The sequence below is a fragment of the Rhinopithecus bieti genome, unplaced genomic scaffold (genome assembly GCF_001698545.2).
Source record: "Rhinopithecus bieti isolate Rb0 unplaced genomic scaffold, ASM169854v2 scaffold_72, whole genome shotgun sequence".
Lineage (NCBI taxonomy): Eukaryota > Metazoa > Chordata > Mammalia > Primates > Cercopithecidae > Rhinopithecus > Rhinopithecus bieti.
Window position 1 is genome coordinate 1094016 of NW_016803042.1, and position 20404 is coordinate 1114419.

The 20404-nt window shown below is 42.4% G+C and overlaps 1 protein-coding gene across 6 annotated transcripts in view; it reads right to left on the minus strand.

Moving 5' to 3' along the window:
- BICD1 (BICD cargo adaptor 1) overlaps positions 1-13326 on the minus strand; it is a 282996-nt gene extending 269670 nt beyond the window's left edge. For 5 of the 6 annotated variants that reach the window (XM_017887352.1, XM_017887292.1, XM_017887666.1 and 2 more), the window contains exon 1: positions 12940-13299. In XM_017887352.1, coding sequence (XP_017742841.1) covers positions 12940-13152 — 213 coding nt within the window. In that variant the 5' untranslated portion in view covers positions 13153-13299. Of the gene's footprint in view, positions 1-12939 lie in introns of all 6 variants that reach the window. The other variant, XM_017887432.1, reaches the window with a different exon arrangement.
- Between the last annotated feature and the right edge of the window lie 7078 nt (positions 13327-20404).

Below are 20404 nucleotides of genomic sequence, written 5' to 3' on the forward strand. Positions count from 1 at the left end.
TGTCTCAAAAAAATAATAATAATAAATAAAAATAAAAAATAAAAAATAAAAAATTATCTATGGAGCCAACAATTCAAAAGCTATTTATAATTGGTTTGGAGCACATTATATTTTTTCTTTTTTTTTTCTCTCTTTCTAATGGTCGATTTTCCTTCCTATATTTTCTTGAGATTTGGAGCTTAAAGAATCTAAGCACACCAACCTTAGCAAAAAGAAAGCCAGTTTGTGATTTAAAGGACAAAAAACAAAAATGGTCGTGCGTGCCAAAGAGATAATCTGCAAGATAATAGTATCTCCAGCTCAACAAAAGAAGTCATGTACAAGATTAAACTCATCCTGTTTCCATCCAGTAACCTCACACAAGGTCAACTTCAAAATATCCCCTAAAACCATCTACAAAGTAGCAATCAGTGAGGCTTATCAACAGGGCCCATCCTTCTTACAATATAAACCTCTTTCAATTTCAAAAATTGATGACTAAGAACTCTTCAATAGTGGCATTTGATTCCACATTACTCTGCAGTATGCAAGAGAAAAACAAAGACCCATGATTCTGAACCTTCTATTATAGACCCACGCCAAACTGCAACAAAACATTCTTAAGGAAATTGCTACTATTATCGTACACATATTGTTATTGTTCCCATAAATGTAAATAGTTTATCATTTTCAATTCTAAATTTAAAGACAGAAACACAGCAGTTAAATATTACATTTTAGAGTAGGCTTTTTCTCCTTAAAATGTTGGAAAACAGTAAAGATATATAACCAAAAGAACAACTAAAAGTCACCCAGAAGTTAGAGATCAATCCCTCAAAAAAAATCCTTTTAAATATTCTATTTACAAATGTGCAAAGTTGGCATAAAACTGCAAACAGAATAAAATAAATAGACATAATAAGAGAGAACTTTTAAAAGAAACTTTAAGCAGTCCTCAAGAATAGAAAATTAAATGCACTCAAATTTAACATATATCTCTGTCTAATGCAGTTAAGTTTTTGATATTTTCTGGTTTTCAGAAAGGATTTAATGTTTTCATTTTCAGAAAGTAGAAACAACAAATTTTAAAAGACTATACAATGAAGGTTTATATATTAGCTCATAACTTCCCAGTTTTTCGTTTTGTTTTGTTTTGTTTTGAGACAGAGTCTTGCTCTGTCGCCCAAGCTGGAGTGAAGTGGCACGATCTCAGCTCAATGCAACCTCCACCTCCTGGGTTCAAGCGATTCTCATGCCTCAGTCTCCCGAGCAGCTGGGATTACAGGCGCATGCCAGCAGGCCCAGCTAATTCTGTATTTTTAATAGAGATGGGGTTTCACCATGTTGGTCAGGCTGGTCTCAAACTCCTGGCCTTGTATGATCCATCCGCCTTGGCTTCCCTAAGTGCTGGGATTACAGGCATGAGCCACTGTGCCTGGAACCAGATTTTCTTACTAAACACTTCTATGCCCATGGGGTCATTTAGTCCTCAAGTTGGAAATATAGAAGAGGGGTTCTTCACCCTGGCTGCATCTCTAAGGGAAGAGGGATTCACATGCTGAAGCCAGGCTCCACTTCCAAGGAGTGATTTAACTCTCCCGGAGTGGCGTCCAGGCAGCAGAAGTTTTATAAATCACCCAGGTGATTCTGACATACAGTCTGTATTGAAAGTCACTGGTTCCCACCCACCTCTTCTCAGAGAAGACCTCAGGAAGATATCCAGGCTCTGCTCAAACATTTCCAATGTTGAGACCCAATACCTCATTAGAAAAATCTAATAGGCAATACACTATGTTACAGAATGGTCATTATTTCAAATATGAATGGTCATTTTCACAGAGCATGGTAACCCATCACTTTCCCTAACAACTACAACAGAGTTCGCAGATCTTGGCACTTGTCCTCTTCTTAAAAATCACATTCCCCAGTCTCCACGTGACTGGCTCCTTGTCATCATTCAGGTCTGGGCTCAAGTCTCACCTCCTGGGGAAGACTGCCTGATCACGCTTTCCCCAGCCAGTCTGTCTCTTCCCTTATGGCACCTCTCACAACTGAAATATGTGTGGATGTTCATTCGTTGACTCTCTTCCCAGTCTGAAACATAAGCTCCACCCAGGCAGCTCCATCGGGTCTGTCTTGTTTAACGCTGTGTCTCCAGCAAGTGGAACCATGCCCGACACAGTAGCCACTCAATACAAATTTTTGAATGAATAAATGAAACAGATGAAGAGGTAATGGGCAATCTAAAGCAAAAAGAAAGTATCAGAGTGGTATATAATGTAAATACAGTCATCCCTCAGTCTTGGTGAGGGTGTGGGTGTTCCAGGACCCCTGTAGATATCAAAATCCACAGATGCTCAAGTCCTTGAGATAAAATAGTGTAATATTTGCATGTAACCTACACATATCCTCCAGTATACATTAAATCATCTCTAGATTACTTATAATACCTAATACGATGTAAATGCCATGTAAATAGCTGTTATACTGAATTATTCAGGGAACAATGACCAACAAAAGCCTGCATACGTTTAGTACAGATGAAATTTTTTTCCAAATATTTTCAATCCAAGGTTCGTTGAATCCAAGGATGCAGAATCCAAGGATGCTGAACCCACAGATTCTGGGGACTGACTAGTTGACAATGCAGATTATAAAATGTTGGACTAAGCAGGCCAGTGCGATGGCTCATGCCTGTAATCCCAGCACTTTGGGAGGCCGAGGCGAGCAGATCACCTGAGGTCAGGAGTTCGCAACCAGCCTGACCAACATGGAGAAACCCTGTCTCTGTTAAAAATACAAAATTAGCCACGCGTGGTTGTAATCCCAGCATGCCTGTAATCCCAGCTACTCGGGAGCCTGAGACAGAAGAACCACTTGAAACTGGGAGGTGGAGGTTGCAGTGAGCTGAGATCGTGCCATTGCACTCCAGCCTGGGCAACGAGAGCAAAACATGGTCTATAAAAAATATACACACACACACACACACACACACACACACACACACACACACAGGGCTAAGCGTAAATGACAAAATATAAAATCATGTGCATGTACATGTGCCCACATGTGTCTGAAAAGGAAGAATCTGGAGGCTGTAGACCTCCCTCAGTGCAACCATGTAGCTTCAAAATGTATAGTTGCACTGAAAGCTCTCCAAATTTAGAGATACCCTCATCTTAAAGCTTATATTACCCATTAGTTTTCTTCTGAAAATAAAGCAAAAACATAAATCAAAATAAAGTTTTGAGACATTCTGAAAACATTCCAAATGTTTACAGTCATCAAATAGTGTGAAACGCCAAACATTAAAGCAGAAAACTTTAACCAAGTCAGAAACACTGTGCTCTGGTGATGGGGAAAGGAGTATAAAAAATATAAACTTAGGAAATTATGTGGAATACCTGGAATGATAAAATCAAAGAAATCTGAATAAGAAGGAACCTTACAGATCATTCTAGATATACCCTTCCCAAGGATAACCCCCCACAGAGTATTCTCAGCAAGTGGCTCACTAGCTTCTCCCTTTTGGTGACAGGGAATTCATTACTTCCTAAGAAGTCTGCCTCATTCCATTACTTTACAACTATACTTGTCAGAAACTGACTTATTTTGATGCAAAATCTGGCTCCCAGTGACTCACAGGGCCTTGTTCTCCTCTCTGAAGCCAAGTACAAATGCGTCAATGAAAACAAACCTAACATATCAGTTCTACAACATAATAGGTGAGATCAGAAAATATGAATCCAGAAGAAAAGTGAGTGTGGACCAAGTGTTCAAAGACAAAGGGAACTATGAAGTGGTTAAAATATATATATAGAGAGAAGATCAGGCACAGTAGTTCACACCTACAATCCCAACACTTTGGGAGGCTGAGGTGGGAGAATCACTTGAGCCCAGAAGTTCGAGACCAGCCTGAGCAACATAGCAAAACCTCATCTCTGCAAATAATAATTTCTAAAAATTAGTTGGGCCACCTGAGCCTCCAGTAAAAACAAAATCAGGTGAAAAAAAAAAAAACAGCCTGTATGATGGTGTGCACCCATGGTCCCAGCTACTCTGGAGGCTGAGGTGGGAGGATCACTTGAACCTGTGAGGTCGAGGCCACAGTGAGCCGTAATCGCACCACTGCACTTCAGCCAAGGTGACAGAATGAGACTCCATCTCAAAATTATATATGTATATATATATAGAGAGAGAGAGAGAGGGACATAGCACAAGTGCTAAACTAAGGTGGATTATCTTGGCTAGAACTGAGTGACCAGAGTGGAAAAAGAAAGGAGAAAAAATACGTAAAACAGACGATGGAAGATCCCTGAAGCCTAGGTGAAAATTACTGCAACTAGGCAAAACTATTCTGTACTTTGGAAAAATATTGAATGAATTTGAAATGTAAAGGATAGGTAGTAAATAAGCAGAACAGATAGCTCTAAAACATAGCCATCTCAGAGATTTAGAGCTGGTAAAAAAAAAAAATCAGAGATTATGTATTGCAACACCTTAATTTTATAGACATAATTAAATCCCAAGAGGAAAAGGTATCAATTTCCATTTTCATATTCCCCTCCATTGTAATAAGAACACCTTCACTGAACATTTTCCTCTTTTGTACCCCTTTCTCCCCACCTCCTGCACAGCATGCTGAATCTGAGATGTTGTATAAGATCCTAACTATTTCAAAACTCAGCTTTCAGAGGGCAAAGAAGGGATAACGTAATAAAGCCCAACTGCCTGAATCATCCTGGCTTGCTACCAAGACCCAGAATGGACAGGATGTGGTCACACTGCAGGACTGGCTCTTGCTGGCCATGGAAACCAGCCAGGTATTCTGCTGATACATGTATCTCCATCAGCAGCCAACAAGACAAGGAATCAAAATCACTGCTAATTCACCCACAAAACTGTCCATCTTTTCCCCTGGTATCATTGCATGGGTCTGCTATAGGGCAACCAAATTCCATCAGTTTCTTTTACACAAACCTACACCTTTTTCTCTTTCACTTACCATCCATGCTACCCTCAGAGTACCATGTGCACCACCTTCCCACATCCCCAGGGTCACCCAAACTCTAAGCTTCTCTGGTTTTCTTCCCTAATCGGTCTCATTTTCTTCGCCCTTCACCAGTGCTTTAAAAATGCAGGCGTGTTTCAGAAATACCTGCCTTTTGAAAGGACATACTACTAAACTTAAAACACCAGGCTGCAAGATCCTGTTTTATAAAACAAAGGAAGAAAACAGCAAAAAAAGAAAAGAAAAGAAAAAAAAAAAAACCACACACACAAAAACCCTGACTATATGTTTAAAGACATTTAAAACAAGTACAGAAGAATACTCAGCAAAGTGTTAACAACAGAGACAGAACTGTGGGAGAAGAAGGGAAAACTATTAATTTATATATGCTTTTCTCTAGCTTGGAGTACTGCAATAAAACTGTCATGATTACACAATTGTAATTCTTAAAAGCAAACTCTTGAAATGAAAAATGGAAAAGGCTGGGTGCAATGGCTCATGCCTGTAATCCCAGCACTTTGGGAGGCCAAGGAGGGAGAATCGCTTGAGGCCAGGAGTTCAAGATCAGCCTGGTCAACATATCGAGACTCCCCTACCTCCCACACCCCTCACCAAAAGAGGAAAAAAAAAACACTTAAATTAAAAATGCTAACGCATCTTCAGTAAAGATTAAATAAGATTAATAAAGATTAGTCAGTGAGCAGTGAGAACTGTTGCTCCCAGCCCCCATAACCCTAAAGGGTGAGTAGAGACTGCCTTCTTAGACCTCACTGTCCCCAGTCAGCTGCTTTGCCCATTGTTTGTTTTCATTTTTCCTAATTTAGAAAGCAATCAAACTAACTGGTGAAAACATTATTAAATTGTTTATATACCATACTCTAGAAACTAGGCTTCTATAAAATAACAACCAATTGTACAAATTAATTTTTTTTTATTAAATTGAAAGTTAGCCTGTAATCCTAGCACTTTGGGAGGCCAAGACAGGCGGATTGTTTTAGCTCAAGAGTTCTAGACCAACCTGGCCCACATGGCAAAACCCCGTGTCTACAAAAAAAAATACAAAAATTAGTCAGGCGTGGCGGTGTGTGCCTGTAGTCCCAGCTACTTGGTGGCTGAGGCACGAGGACTGCTTGAGCCCAGGAGGTCAAGGCTGCAGTAAGCCACAATCACACCACTGCACTCCAGCCTGGGTGACAAAATGAGACCCCATCTCAAGAAAAAAAAAAGAAAGTTGAGTATCTGAATCTATCATGCAATGTGTGCTTCCCCAGCAAAGAAAACATGAATTAAAAGGACTTATGTGGCTGGGCACAGTGGCTCACGCCTGTAATCCCAACACTTTACGAGGGCAAGGCAGGCAGATCACTCGAGCTCAGGAATTTGAGACCAGCCTGGGCAACATGGTGAAATCCTCTGTCTGCTAAAAGTACAAAAATTAGGCTGGTCGCAGTGGCTCATGCCTATAATCCCAGCACTTTCGGAGGACGAGGTGGGTAGATCATGAGGTCAGAAGATCGAGACCACTCTGGCCAACAAGGTGAAACCCTGTCTCTACTAAAAAAAATACAAAAACTAGCCAGGCGTGGTGGTGGCTGAGGCAGGAGAGTCACTTGAACCCGGGAGGCAGAGGTTGCAGTGAGCCGAGATTGTGCCACTGTGCTCCAGCCTAGGAAACAGAGCGAGACTGTCTCGGGAAAAAAAAAAATTATTCAGGCATGGTGGCAGGCACCCGTAGTCCCAGCTACTCACTCAGGAGGCTGAGGCAGGAGAATCACTTGAACCTGAAAGGTGGAGGTTGCAGTGAGCTGAGATAAGGCCACTGCACTTCAGCCTGAGTGATAGAGCAAGATTCCATCTCAAAAAAAAAAAAAATTATCCAAGCATGGTGGTATGCTCCTGTAGTCCCAGTTACTTGGGAGGCTGAGGCAGGAGAATCGCTTGAACTCAGGAGGCGAAGGTTGCAGTGAGCTGAGATCATGCCATTGCACTCCAGCCAGGGAAACAGAGACTCAGTCTCAAAAAAAAAAAAAAAAATTTTGGCATGGTGGCATGGGTCTGTAGTCCCAGCTCCTTGGGAGGCTGAGGTGGGAGGATCACTTGAGCCAGGATGGTTGAGGTTGCAGTGAGCTGTGACAGCACCACCACACTCCAGCATGGGTGACAGAGAGAGACCCTGTGTCAAAAACAACAAAAGCTCATGTAACTTGAGCATCAGTTTCACCCTCTAAAACTGCTCTGCCCCATAATACCTTCCTTTGTAAATAGAACCACCTCCTATCCAGCCTGAGAAGATTCTCAACTCTACTGTCTTCCTCACTTTCCACATATAGTAACATCCAATGCCTGTTCCACACTACCTCCCAAATAGCTCTTAGATGTGCCCCCTCCTCACGATCCCTACTGCCACTGCCTATCCCACTGCACAGCCTCAATCTACCCATTATGACCATCACCATAACCTTCTATATTGCGTTTGTAGACTAGGCAGAGATGTTTCACACTCTAAGGTAGTACGATGCAGTGAAAAAAAAGTGGGCTTCTTCCAAGTTTCATCACTTGGTCTTGCGGCCCTGGGAAGAGACCTAAACCTCTCTAAGACCCAGTTTCCTCTTCTGTATAATGCAAGCAACACTTACCTTGTATAAGGATTGCTGCATGAATTAGAGGCAAGGCTTGTAAAGAACCTAGTTCTAAATGGAGCCTTGTACATAAGTCAATGCTTTATTATTTTTATTATCTTCTTATCAGTAAAAATGAGTAATAAGCCCTCTGAATTGTTTTGAAGACTGGTAAAATTAAACACAGTGACTGTTTCATTTATTTTCAATGGCTCCACATCCCCAAGACAAAGACAAAATGTGGCCATGGCCCTTTCCCAATTGCATCTCCTGCCACTTGACTTTACATGCATTCTCCTTTAGCATAATGAATTATTTAATACTAAGACTATGAAGCCCTTCATGCCCTCCTCTCCTCAAAGCCATAATTACAGGTGGAATCTTATGTGTGGGCAAGTCCTTTATGTATATTTCAACATGCAAGTAATTAATTACCTTATTTTCAAATTTGGAAAGCAATATCCATGAGTACAAGTATATTTAAGGGGATGATAGGGGAAAATATTTGCAAGCAAAAAGTTCTGAAGAAATCTTCAAACCATTGCTGTCATACATACTCACATAAACATGGGGAATGTGATAAAAGATGATAAAGTCTTGCTAAGTTATATGTGAGAAATAACTTCGCCAGAGACGAAATCTTGATTTGAAATAGAAAGAAGGGGACGGGCACAGTTGCCTGTAATCCCAGCACTTTGAGAGGCTGAGGCAGGTGGATCACCTGAGGTTGGGAGTTCAAGATTAACCTAACCAACGTGGAGAAACCCCGTCTCTACTAAAAATACAAAATTGGCCAGGCATGCTGGCACATGCCTGTAATCCCAGCTACTCAGGAGGCTGAAGCAGGAGAATCACTTGAACCTGGGAGGTGGAAGTCGCAGTGAGCCGATATCACACCATTGCACTCTAGCCTGGGCAACAAAAGTGAAACTCCATCTCAAAAAAAAAAAAAAAAAAAAAAAAAAAAAAAAAAAAAGAAGGGGTAGTGCAAGTTAGAGCAACTAGGTCCAGAAAAAAAGAGATGTGATTGAAAGCGATGATGTTTGTTTGTTGAGGTTGTTTGTAAACAGTTTCCAAAAGCATATCTTAATGTATTTTAGATTTTAAGATTAATTTGATGATAAATGTAAACATTTTTTCTTTAAAAACATCGAGACCATCCTGGCTAACACAGTGAAACCCCATCTCTACTTAAAATACAAAAAATTAGCCGGGCGTGGTGGTGGGTGCCTGCAGTCCCAGCTGCTTGGGAGGCTGAGGCAGGAGAATGGTGTGAACCCGGGAGGTGGAGCTTGCAGTGAGCCGAGATTGTGCCACTGCACTCCAGCCTGGGTGAAAGTGCGAGACTCCATCTCAAAATAAAATAAAAAAAATAAAACAATGAGAGAAGTTAAAATCATAGTTCAGGTCAATTAAGTATTAACTTTCTCTTTATTCACAGATTGGAAAAGAAATCTGGGGTTTTCTTGCCATATGGATTTTGTGATTTAGAACTTAAAGAGATATAAAAGAAGAGCGTAACAATCGGTTCTAAAGCATGCTGAAGGCGAAAACAATTCTGCTTAAAGATGAATCGATAGTAATTGAGAGATGCCATTCGAGTGCAGCGCTCAGCGCAACTTAAAGATATAAAAGAAACGTAACCAATCTTTTCGGTAAGGCATCTGGAAGGAAACAATTGCTGCTTAAAGGATGAATCGTTAGGTAAGGTTAATATGGCATTCATCAGTCACCAATGTTACAAGGCTCTAAAACTGTATAAGTACATATTTTGTGTTGAATGAATTAACTATAACCCTGAAAACCATAGAGTTAGCTACAAAAGAAAAGCTGCCCAATGTCCAGAAAGTGCTTCTTCAGCAGCTGGTAACTATCCTTGGTGTCAGGGTTGACAAAATGAGCAAGAAAATGGGTTGAAGCTCATTAGTGCATAGTTTACGGTATCCAAGCTGCAAAACTTTTCTAAAGCTGTCTCACAGATACATTTCCTTTTTAAAATGCCACCAGTAATGCTGAATCATTCCTTTCTAAAGGGGCTCTTTTTCAACTTTACAACATTTTAAATTTCAACCATTTTAAGTTCAAAAAAACTCTTAAGTTTAAGATCTAGGGTATTTTTATATATGTATATTTTTAGTTTTCAGGTTATTTTGGAGCTATGACTCTTCTTCAAACACTATTCTGGCCTGGGTGACAGGCGCACAGTGCTGATTTACGTACATCCCAAACATATAATCAGCCAGGCCTTGAACATAACTGGGTGTGGGTGACCCTCACTCAGGTCACTGAAGAGCAAGTGTTACTTGTGAAATCACAAAACCAGACTCAACTATTCCAGTGGACATACTGCTCTGTCCAGCTGCCCAAAGAATCATGAAAAGGAGAACATTCTGATGATGTCAGAAGTCACCCTTTTTTCAAATCCTTAGTATTTTTCTTTCAAGTGTGTTCTTTTGTGAGCTGAATTACAGTAGTCCATGCAGAGCACTACACAACATCAGGCCTGGTCAAAAAACAATTGAGTTAAGAGAAGAAATAATTAGGAAAAAAATATAATGAATTTCATCTTCTTGATTTTGCACATCTTCAGGCAACACTGCCCACTTGCATTATTGTCACAGCAGTACCTAGCCTGGGAAAGAAGGTAGCAACATTGGTGAGTACTGACTCTGGAAAACAAAATGACCTGCAAAGACTGAGCCATGTTGCTACACTGCAAATTACTAATGTCCAACTTGGACTTAATACAGTAGTTTTCTAATGACATTCCCATAAACTGGTTCAATTATTTTTAAATAAATCATATTTGTTCAAAGATCCCAGAAATAAGCCAGATTTATTTTATGCTTGGCTTTATAGATACAATGCAACATCATTTACTATATACACCTGATAATGAGCAAAACTTCCTTTTGAAAAATCAAAACACTCACAAAATATATTTTTCAAAACTGACTTCTATATAATATTAGTGTTGGAACACCTCAGTTTGCACAATTATTTTGGATTTACTTTTCATACAAGAAATATTACTTGAAATCGATTTAACTAATTTAAGTTATATTTCCAACTAAAGTATATTCCATGTTTAAAGAATAAAAATAATAGGCCTCACTATCAAATAATCAACTATAATAATTATTTTATTACTTAAAATACATTTTTATATAACTGTATAAACCAGTTTTCAGGAATCTTGAATTTCACTTATGCTAAATGCAACTGAAAATAAGTATATGAAAAGAATCATTTAGTAAAATAATGCTGATAAATTTTATTAACCTCCTGCTATACAGAACAAAATACACATTAAAATATTTATAGAAAAAATTTTAGCTGGTATTTGCATCATTCTGTATTAAGAAACCGCAGTTACATTATTCCTAAAAAACATATTTTTCACATTTTTCTCATTACTGCTGGTGAAACTAATACAGGTAGTTTTATTAGTATCTGTCACTTCCTATACATCCTAATTTTCTTAGTATTTCTCTAACACTAACCAATATTGACTACTGAACGTTTGACAAAAGTGTGCCTTCTTCTGGTACAAACTGATTCTTTCATAAAATATTTCATGCCCACCGTGTGCTAGCTTTTGTGTTAAAGACTTTGGATGCAAAGCTCATAGTGTAGCAAAGGCAAAACACAATTGCATTAAGGTTTGCTATGCAAGGTAAGTGCAATGACAGAAATATCCCTAGAAGGATTGTTTAAATCAAGCAGGAAAGTCAGTAACATGTACATTTCATTAAATTAAGTCCATCTTTATCAAGAAGGTGATGGCTTACCACTTTCTGGTTTGCACTTCCCTGTCTTGGCAAAGCAGTGTTGATAGGTATAGACAACACCAAAACATCTCTGAGAATTACAGTCATCATCCTGCTTCCTCACTTCACGAGGTTTAGCATCACTGCATTTAAATATGTCAGCCTAATCTAAGTTGGAAAATATAAACAAGTCCAGCTGTTGTTAAGACCAGACAGGTACATAGTAAGTAAAACATGAACTAGAAATGTACAGCCTGACACACACAAAAATTAGATTCCTAGCTGGGATTTTTAATCATAGGTGGTACATTTATTTTTTGGTAGACAGGCATCCAAATAAAATAAGACATATCTAAAAGTATAAATGCTTACCATATCACATACTAAATTGGAAGGCAAGTTGATTCATTATGTCATAAATCACATTTTTTTAACCGTAACAGCATAAAATAAGACCCCTCCCAAGAAAAACCAAACTCATAAGAAATAGATTTTTGATATTATATGCCAAACAATAATTAACATTTAAGTGTCAATATGCACCTAAAAATAAGGACTTGACGCATAGAAAAGGAGTGTATATTACATTTAAATTTATAAGTGGCTACTTGCTACCCATAGTGCCTCAAGAATCAGGTAAAACAGACCGAGTTACTTAAACAATATGTATGTTCTTAAGAGTGCTTGATAGGAAATCAAGGCACGTTCATTGTTTTCTCCCATACATCCGACAGGCTTTAAAAGAGGCCAAATACAAAAAAACTGAAGACAGATATTATACATCACCCATTTGTGATAGTCTGGTTTTATAAATATATCATTTCAACCAGAAGAGCCTCATTTGAAATGCAACACTACCCACGTATTTCATATACACCACTCTTTCAGACTATTTGTAGGTGAGTTAAATTTTTTCTAGTCAGGGTGACCTCATAAGACTTGGGCATGGCCCAGCCTCCTCCGAGGTGAAATCAAGGCAATGGGATCACCCAGCAAAGTTGTTTTTCTCCTGCAGCCCAACGACAAGAATGACTAAAGCCAAGCAGAATGAAGATTGCCTAGCCTTTGTCAAATGGGATTGGTGGAGTTCCCTCTCTCACCAAGGAGCGGTTACATCTAGAGGAAAGCTGAGGTACCACACAGTCTACATTCTGAAATTGTGGGTCCTCAGGCACAAACCTCATCACTTCTGTGGACTATGAAATTGTCGCTGAAACCTGGGTTTGAGATAACAGCGGTTTTGAGAAGTTTGATTTATACATTCCAACCCACTTGAATGTCGCCTTAGAGTGCTGAGACTTGAAGACTCACGAATCTCCCTCCCTCGCAGGCCAAACAGCCATTGCCTCCCAAATTCCAGCTTATATATTCATTTCTTTGGCAATTTTTCTCTTGGGGGAGAAAACAATGGACTCTTTCAATCTTCTCTTATCAACAAAGGGCCCTAGAAGAAGAAACAGCCCTTTCAATCACCTCCTTCATGACTTCTTGATCATGATGAGTGGGCCTTGCGGGTGGGGGGAGTGCGGGCCAGGAAGGGGAGAGGTGACAGGCAACTCACCTCTTTGAGCTGCTCCAGCTCCTGTTTGAGGCTGTCGTACTCAGCCTCCAGCTCGTCATACTGCTGTTTGAGGGTCAGCTTCTCCTCCAGCACCACCAGCCCATACTCGGCAGCCTGGATCTTCTCGTGGGTGGTCTCCGTGAGCTCCTTGGTCAGCCTCTCTATTTCAGTCTTATAATGGTCCACCGTCTGCAATACCTCTTCTGCGGCCATAGCCCCGGTGGATGGAAGCAGGAGGGGGTGACGGGGTCGGGGAGATGGATGCAAAGCTGGCGGGGAAAGGGAGAAGGAAATGGGAAGGGAGGGGTGGAAATGGAAAAGAAAGTACGCTGGATGAATGAGCAGCGCGATGCCCCGCCGGCTCTGGTGGCAGCCGCAGCTACACCGCCCGAGAAACTGACGAGAAATGCAACATGGAGAACAGGGCAGAGGGTCAGGAGCCAGGCGGCAAAGGCCGCCGCATGTGTCCTCGGGGCCGGCCCCTGCGTGCTGTCAGCAGCCGTGCGGCATGGCCCGGGCTGCGGCGGCCGGGGGCGGCGAGCAGCGAGGGGCTTCGGATTCTGCTTATTCAGAGACGCCCGGCCGCCATGTCTCCGGGGCCGCGTCACTGCAGTTTCGCCCTGGGTCTGGCGCGCTCCAGCTCGCTCGCTCGTTCCACCTGCTCCCCCTGGCCCTGCAGCAGCCTGTGCGGAATGATGCAGTCTCCGGGCCGGCTCCCTCCCTTCCCGCGTAGCGGCGGCTCCGAGCAGGGGGCGGGGAGCGGATGGAGTCAGCGCGGGGGGAGGAGGGAAGGACCAGACGGAAACATCCCCAGGCGCCTCCCGCCTGGCGCGCGGGGCCACCGCCCGCTGCACCGCGAGGCGCGCCAAGCGGAGGGGCAGGCGACGGGCCCGGGACTGGGAAGCGGTGGGGCTCGCGCGGCGGGGGAGCCTCCTCCCTGTCCGGCTCGCGGGGGCGAGAGCTCCTCCTAGGGCTTTGTCCCGGTGGCCGTAGAAGACCCTGAGAGCGGCGTGGGCGCCCGGGTTCTTTTGCTACGTAGAGGGCCGAAGCTCAGGAAACTGCCTGGAACGCTTTCTCCCGAGAAAAGCAAACAAAACTATCGCGGTCGCGGCCCGCGCATCCTCCTCGTCCCCTGGGCGCGCAGAAGGCTCTCTGGGCCACCTGCCCCCAAAAGAACGCTGGGTTTCCAAAGCCTTCAAGACACACCCCCAAGGCGCCCTCGTCCGTCGTCCCCCTCTCTCCCTGCCTCTCCCGAGTCTGGCCTGGGCCACCTAACACTCTCACCAAATAACCTTACCATCCTCTCAGGACAGTCCGCTAAATATTGCTCGCTCTCGCCCAGCGTATCACAAGAATGCTATCCACTCAGAAAAAAAAATCTCCATAATACATGCACCCAGGAAACCTCTCCAGGTACTGTGTATCTTGCCCCAATAGCTTCCACCAAAGCACCTTGCTCTGTCTTCAATAAAGGAAAACTGCATGAAATTCCCTATATAAGATACCAGTGATGCCCTACAATAAGCATTTTTTAAGCACTAAGAGCTAAGAGTTCTTGAGACCCGTGCCAAGCATTCTTCTAAGTATGAAACATGCGTTCTCTCCAATCCTAACAATGCTTTGAGGTAGGAGCCATTATCCGCAGTTTACAGGGGGTGAAAGAAAGGCAAAGGGAGATGGGGTGATTTGCCCAAAGCCAGGCAACTCTGTAATCTTAACTCTGGAGCACTAAACGGGATTCATTATGTTGACTTCAGGTTCACTCATTACTCATACAAACCCAGCAACTAAATATTACATGCTTGTAAGATAATCACATTCATCTACATAAAGAGTGATGATGAACGGTTACAAAAGGAGGTGAAAGCAAAGTAAGAGTGGAGGAAATGAAAGAGTGGCGAAGGGTGGAGAATCAAGAGGAAAGAACGCGATAGAAGAGAAAAGAAGCAATTTCTGTGTAACGGGAGGCTGTGAGACCCACAGATCTTTCCTTCCCTCTCTTCTGCATGGCACCTATTCCGGAACCGTTTCTCCGTGGTCAGGTGTTCAACACACATGCGTTTTCTAAGTTAGAAAGCAGGACTCAACTCTCCCATCATTGTGTACCTGGTTAAGAAAAAAAAAAAAAAAAAAAAAAAAACAATTGTTGACCAGGCGCAGTGGCTCAAGCCTATAATCCCAGCACTTTGGGAGGCCGAAGCGGGTGGATCATTTGAGGTCAGGAGTTCAAGAGTAGCCTGGCCCACATGGTGAAACCCCGTCTCTACTAAAAATACAAAAATTATCCAGGCGTGGTGGTGCACACCTGTTATCCAAGCTACTTGGGAGGCTGAGGCAGGAGAATTGCTTAAACCCAGGAGATGGAGGGTGCAGTAAGCTGAGATGGCGCCACTGCATTCCAGCCTGGGCAACAGAGACTCCATTTCAAANCCCAGCACTTTGGGAGGTCAAGGTGGGTGGGTAGATCACCTGAGGTCAGGAGTTCGAGAACAGCCTGACCAACATGGTGAAACCCCGTCTCTACTAAAATACAAAATTATCCAGGCGTGGTGGTGCACACCTGTTATCCAAGCTACTTGGGAGGCTGAGGCAGGAGAATTGCTTAAACCCAGGAGATGGAGGGTGCAGTAAGCTGAGATGGCGCCACTGCATTCCAGCCTGGGCAACAGAGACTCCATTTCAAAAAAAAAAAAAAAAAAAAAGACACTTGTTAATGGTGTGGGAGGAAAAGCAAATGACAGTGCCCTTCCAAAGCTTCCACTAACAGGCTGTCTGGATATGTTTTCCATTGCTTCACAAACCAGACAAGGTTCCTTCTAAACGCCAGTGATCACAACAGCATATTCTCATGTGATTGTCTGATCTGAAAATAAAACAAAAGAATATTCTCTTGTGATTGTCTGATCTAAAAATAAATAAATAAAAGGAGAAAACACTCCAAATGTGCATCTACCATAAATTCCAGCTTTGTAGAGAAGCGGATGATAATGACTACAACATCCGATCTATCTTTCCTTATCTCACACTCCAGGTGGGAAGCCCCTTCTGTGTGCTCCTGTGGCATCTGACCTCTGACACGTTGATTAATGATGATGAACTGCTGAAGAGAAAAGAGATGGAACCTGCAACTGCAGGTTGCCAACCTGCCTTTCCAGGAAGCCCCTGGCCATTCCTCACTGTATAAACTGTAAGCATAGTCCTTCCAAAGGGATCATAAGACTTGGACTAGATTGCCTGCCTTCCCTCTCCTTTGGATCAGACTAAGAACAGAGTTTGCCTCTGTGACTTTCCTTTTTTCTAAATTTCCATTGTGGCCCAGCCCCTATGCTCTATCCTGCCCCATTTTTCTGATTGATACACTTTTGTCACTGGCCACTTTTGTCTGATTTCAGGCATGTCTTGCACACTCTCACACTTTAAGATGTTGCTTAGTTGAACTTTGATCCTTAAATGTTGGTATTTAACATAAAGAAGATAAACTTATTTTCTTGTCTTTTTTGTTTTGTTTTGTTTTGTTTTTTGTTTTCTGAGACAGGGTCTCCATCACTTAGGCTGGAGTGCAGTAGCATGATCATGACTCCCTGCAGCCTCAACCTTCTGGGCTCAAGCGATCCTTCCACCTCAGCCTCCTGAGTAGCTGGGACTACAAATGTATGCCACCACACTCAGCTAATTTTTTAAATTTTTGTAGAGATGGGGTCTGCCTATGTTGCCCAGGCTGGTCTCAAACTCCTGGGATCAAGGGATCCTCCCACCGCAGCCTCCCAAAGTTCTGGGATTACAGATGTGAGCCACCATGCCCAGCCAATTTTATTTCCTATATACCATGCTGTTCCAGTGCTGCATTTCCCTCTTTTTTCGTATATGCCATATGTATTGCATATATATCAATGACAGGAATATAGAAAATAATTTCTTAAAGCATTCTTAGGCTGGGTGTGGTGGCTCATACTGGTAATCCTAGCACTTTGGGAGGCTGAGGCAGGAGGTCACATGAGGCCAGGAGTTCAAGACCAGCCTGGGCAACATAGAGAGACTTCATGGCTACAAAAAACTAAAAAATATTAGCTGGGCATGGTAGTACATGCCTGTGGTCCCCACTACTTAGGAGGCGGAGACAGGATGATGGCTTGAACCCAAGAGATTAAGGCTGCAATGAACTGATTGTGCCACTGTGCTCTAACCTGGTGACAAAGCAAGACTCATCAAAAGAAAAAAAAAAAAAGCACAAGCTACTCTACTTGGGTCAGATCCAACTTTGCCACTTACTAGCTGTGTGTTTCTCAGTTGCCTCATATCCAAAAAGGAGATAATAATATAATCTAATTATGAGATTGTTGTGAATAGAATAGTATCACACACCTAATAAGCATTTTATATGTGCTTTTTAAAAGTTTTAAAAGAAAACAAGGATAAAATTTAGGTAAAAGAAGAAAAAAATGATAATCAGTGGAGATCTTTCTGAAGAAGTGATATTCATTTTATTATCTAACAAACAAAAGGAGTTGGATATATAAAATGTGGGGGAGACGCTTTTCAGGAAAAGGAAATAACACGTGTAAAAGCCAAAGGCAGAAAAGAGCTTGTTGAGTGCAAAGAATAAAAATCAGGGAGGCTGCTGGGTGCAGTGGCTCATGCCTGTAATCCCAGTACTCTGGGAGGCAAAGGTGAGAGGATTATGTGAGCTCAGGAGTTCGAGACCAGCCTGGGCAACATACCGAGACCCCATCTCTACTAAAAAAAAAAAAAAAAAAAAAATTTTATCAATCGAGCATGATGGTGCATACCTGTAGTCCCAGCTACTTAGGAGGCTGAGGTGGGACGATCCCATGAGCCTGGCAGTCAAGGCTGCAGTGAGCCGTGATTGTGCCACTGCACTCCAGCCTGGGTGACAGAGCAAGACCCTGTCTCAAAAACAAACCAAAAAAAAAAAAAAAAAATTAAAGAGGCTGAGGATTAATAAGCTCAAGGGAAATGACCTAAGACTATATCAAGAAGTCAGGCAACATCAGAGAGATAGGCAGGGATTATACTTGCCTTGCAAGTCAGAATGAAGAATTTGGGTTTTATTCTCAGGGCAGTGGGCGGCCTTTGATGATTTTTTAGTCAGGAAATGAAATAGTTATATTTGTATTTTAAGAATGTCGGCCGGATGCAGTGGCTCACGCCTGTAATCCCAGAGCACTTTGGGAGGCCGAGGCAGGCTGATTGCTTGATCCAGGAGTTCAAGACCAACCTGGACAACATGGTGAAACCCCATCTCTCAAAAAATTTTTTTTAAGTTAAAATTTTTCTACTGCACACATAAAAAACTTGGAAGTTATCAAAAGATTGAAGTAGGGTCCCTAGTTAGGAAGCTGTTGCAGTTGTCCAGGAAAAAGAAAATCATGGCCTAGTCTGAGGCGATAGCAGCTGGGAAAAGAAGTACGTGGATTTATATTGAGGAAGGAGTAGAATGGGAGGGTAGAATTCTTAAGACCTTGTTGAGGATTGAATGTGGGATAGGGAGAAAAAAGGAATGATAAATAAATTCTAATTTTCTGACTTGGGAAGACGGGCTGCCATTTAGTTAGCTGGAACAGTTTCAAGAATTCTATTTTGAACATATTAGACTTAAGACACTTTTGAAACATTTGTGAGTTTGGTTTGGTTTGCTTTGGTTTTTTTGAGATGGAGTCTCCTTCTGTTGCCCAGGCTGGAGTGCAGTGGCGCGATCTCGGCTCACTATAACCTCCACCTCACGGGTTCAAGCAATTTGCCTGCCTCACCCTCCCAAGTAGCTGGGACTACAGGCATGTGCCACCACACCCAGCTAATTTTTGTATTCTTAATAGAGACGTGGTTTCACCATGTTGGCCAGGCTGGTCTTGAACTCCTGACCTCAGGTGATCTGCCTGCCTTGGCCTCCCAAAGTGCTGGGATTACAGGCGTGAGCCACCGTGGCCAGCCACTTTTGAGACATTTGAATAGAAATATTAAGTCAACAATTTGATGTAAGACCAAAATTAAGAAAAGACTTCTTGGGAGGTATGATGACTTTGCTTTGAAAATCATTAGCGTTAGATGGCATTGAAATCCATGGAAAACAGATGGGATTATCTAGGGAAAGATGTAAGTAAAGAAAAGAAAGGGGTCTAGGATCTAGCCCTGAGGTACCCCTATTAAAGGTTGAGTTGGAGAGGAAAAGCCAGCAAAGAGAGTTGAGAGGGACTGCGTGCGGGGGAAATCAGGAGAGAAACATTTGAAAGGTAACAAAAGAGAAGTGTGTATAAGGAGCTAGGAAATAAGGACCAAGTCAGTGCCAACAAGAGGTCACAGCGAAGTACTATAAGGACACACAATGTCACTGGACTTGGCAACATGGAAGTGGGTGCTCTTGAAAAGATTCATTTGTGTGGAACAGAGAAGGCAGATACCATGTTGTAGTGGATTGCAGCATGAATAGAAATTTAAGATGTGTGCTGGGCGCGGTGGCTCATACCTGCAATCCCACAACTTTGGGAGGACAAGGCAGGTGGATCACCTGAGGTTAAGAGTTCGAGATGAGCCTGGCCAACATGGTGAAACCCCATCTCTACTAAAAATACAAAAATTAGCTAGGTGTGATGGCGCACACCTGTAGTCCTAGCTGCTCAGGAGGCTGAGGCAGGAGAATTGCTTGAACCTGGGAGGCGGTGGTTGCAGTGAGCCGAGATCATGCCACTGCACTCCTGCCTGGGCAACAGAGCGAGACTCCATCTCAAAAAATTTAAGATGTGGAGACAGCCTAATCAGACAACTCCATGTCACCAGAAATGATGGCAGGGAGAACACACAATGAGAAGGTGGATTTGTGAGGCACTGGGATGCTCTGCTGTGAATGGCTGGTGGGAAATATGCCCTTCGAGAGTGCATCACATACTGAGATCTCCAGATGCACCCTCAAGGGAGATGTGTGGCTTCCACAGCAGTGCCTTCTGGGGCCAGGACTTCACCTCCAAGCTGCTTGGATACCAGCTCTCTCAGTGGCTGCCCTTGTCCACTTTAATCACCTGTACCCTTTAGCTGTCATCCTCCTATCCCATCCCCATCCTCCACCCCATTACCCCAGTCCTCAGGAACTACTAAACTATTTTTGGTCTCTATAGCTTTCCCTAATCTTGATATTTCATAAAAATAACATCACATAATATGTAGTCTTTTGTGACTGGCTTCTTTCTTACCATAATATTTTCAAAATATATCTATGTTGTAGCATGTGTCATACTACTTTCCTTTTTTTTTTTTTTTTTTTTTCTTTTTTTGAGACAGAGTTTCACTATTGTTGCCCAGGCTGGAGTGCAGTGGCATGATCTCGGCTCACTGCAGCCTCCACCTCAGGTTCAAGGGATTCTCCTACCTCAGCCTCCAAAGTAGCTGGGATTACAGGCATGTGCCACTATGCCTGGCTAATTTTTTTTTTTTTTTTTTTTTTTTTTTTTTTTTT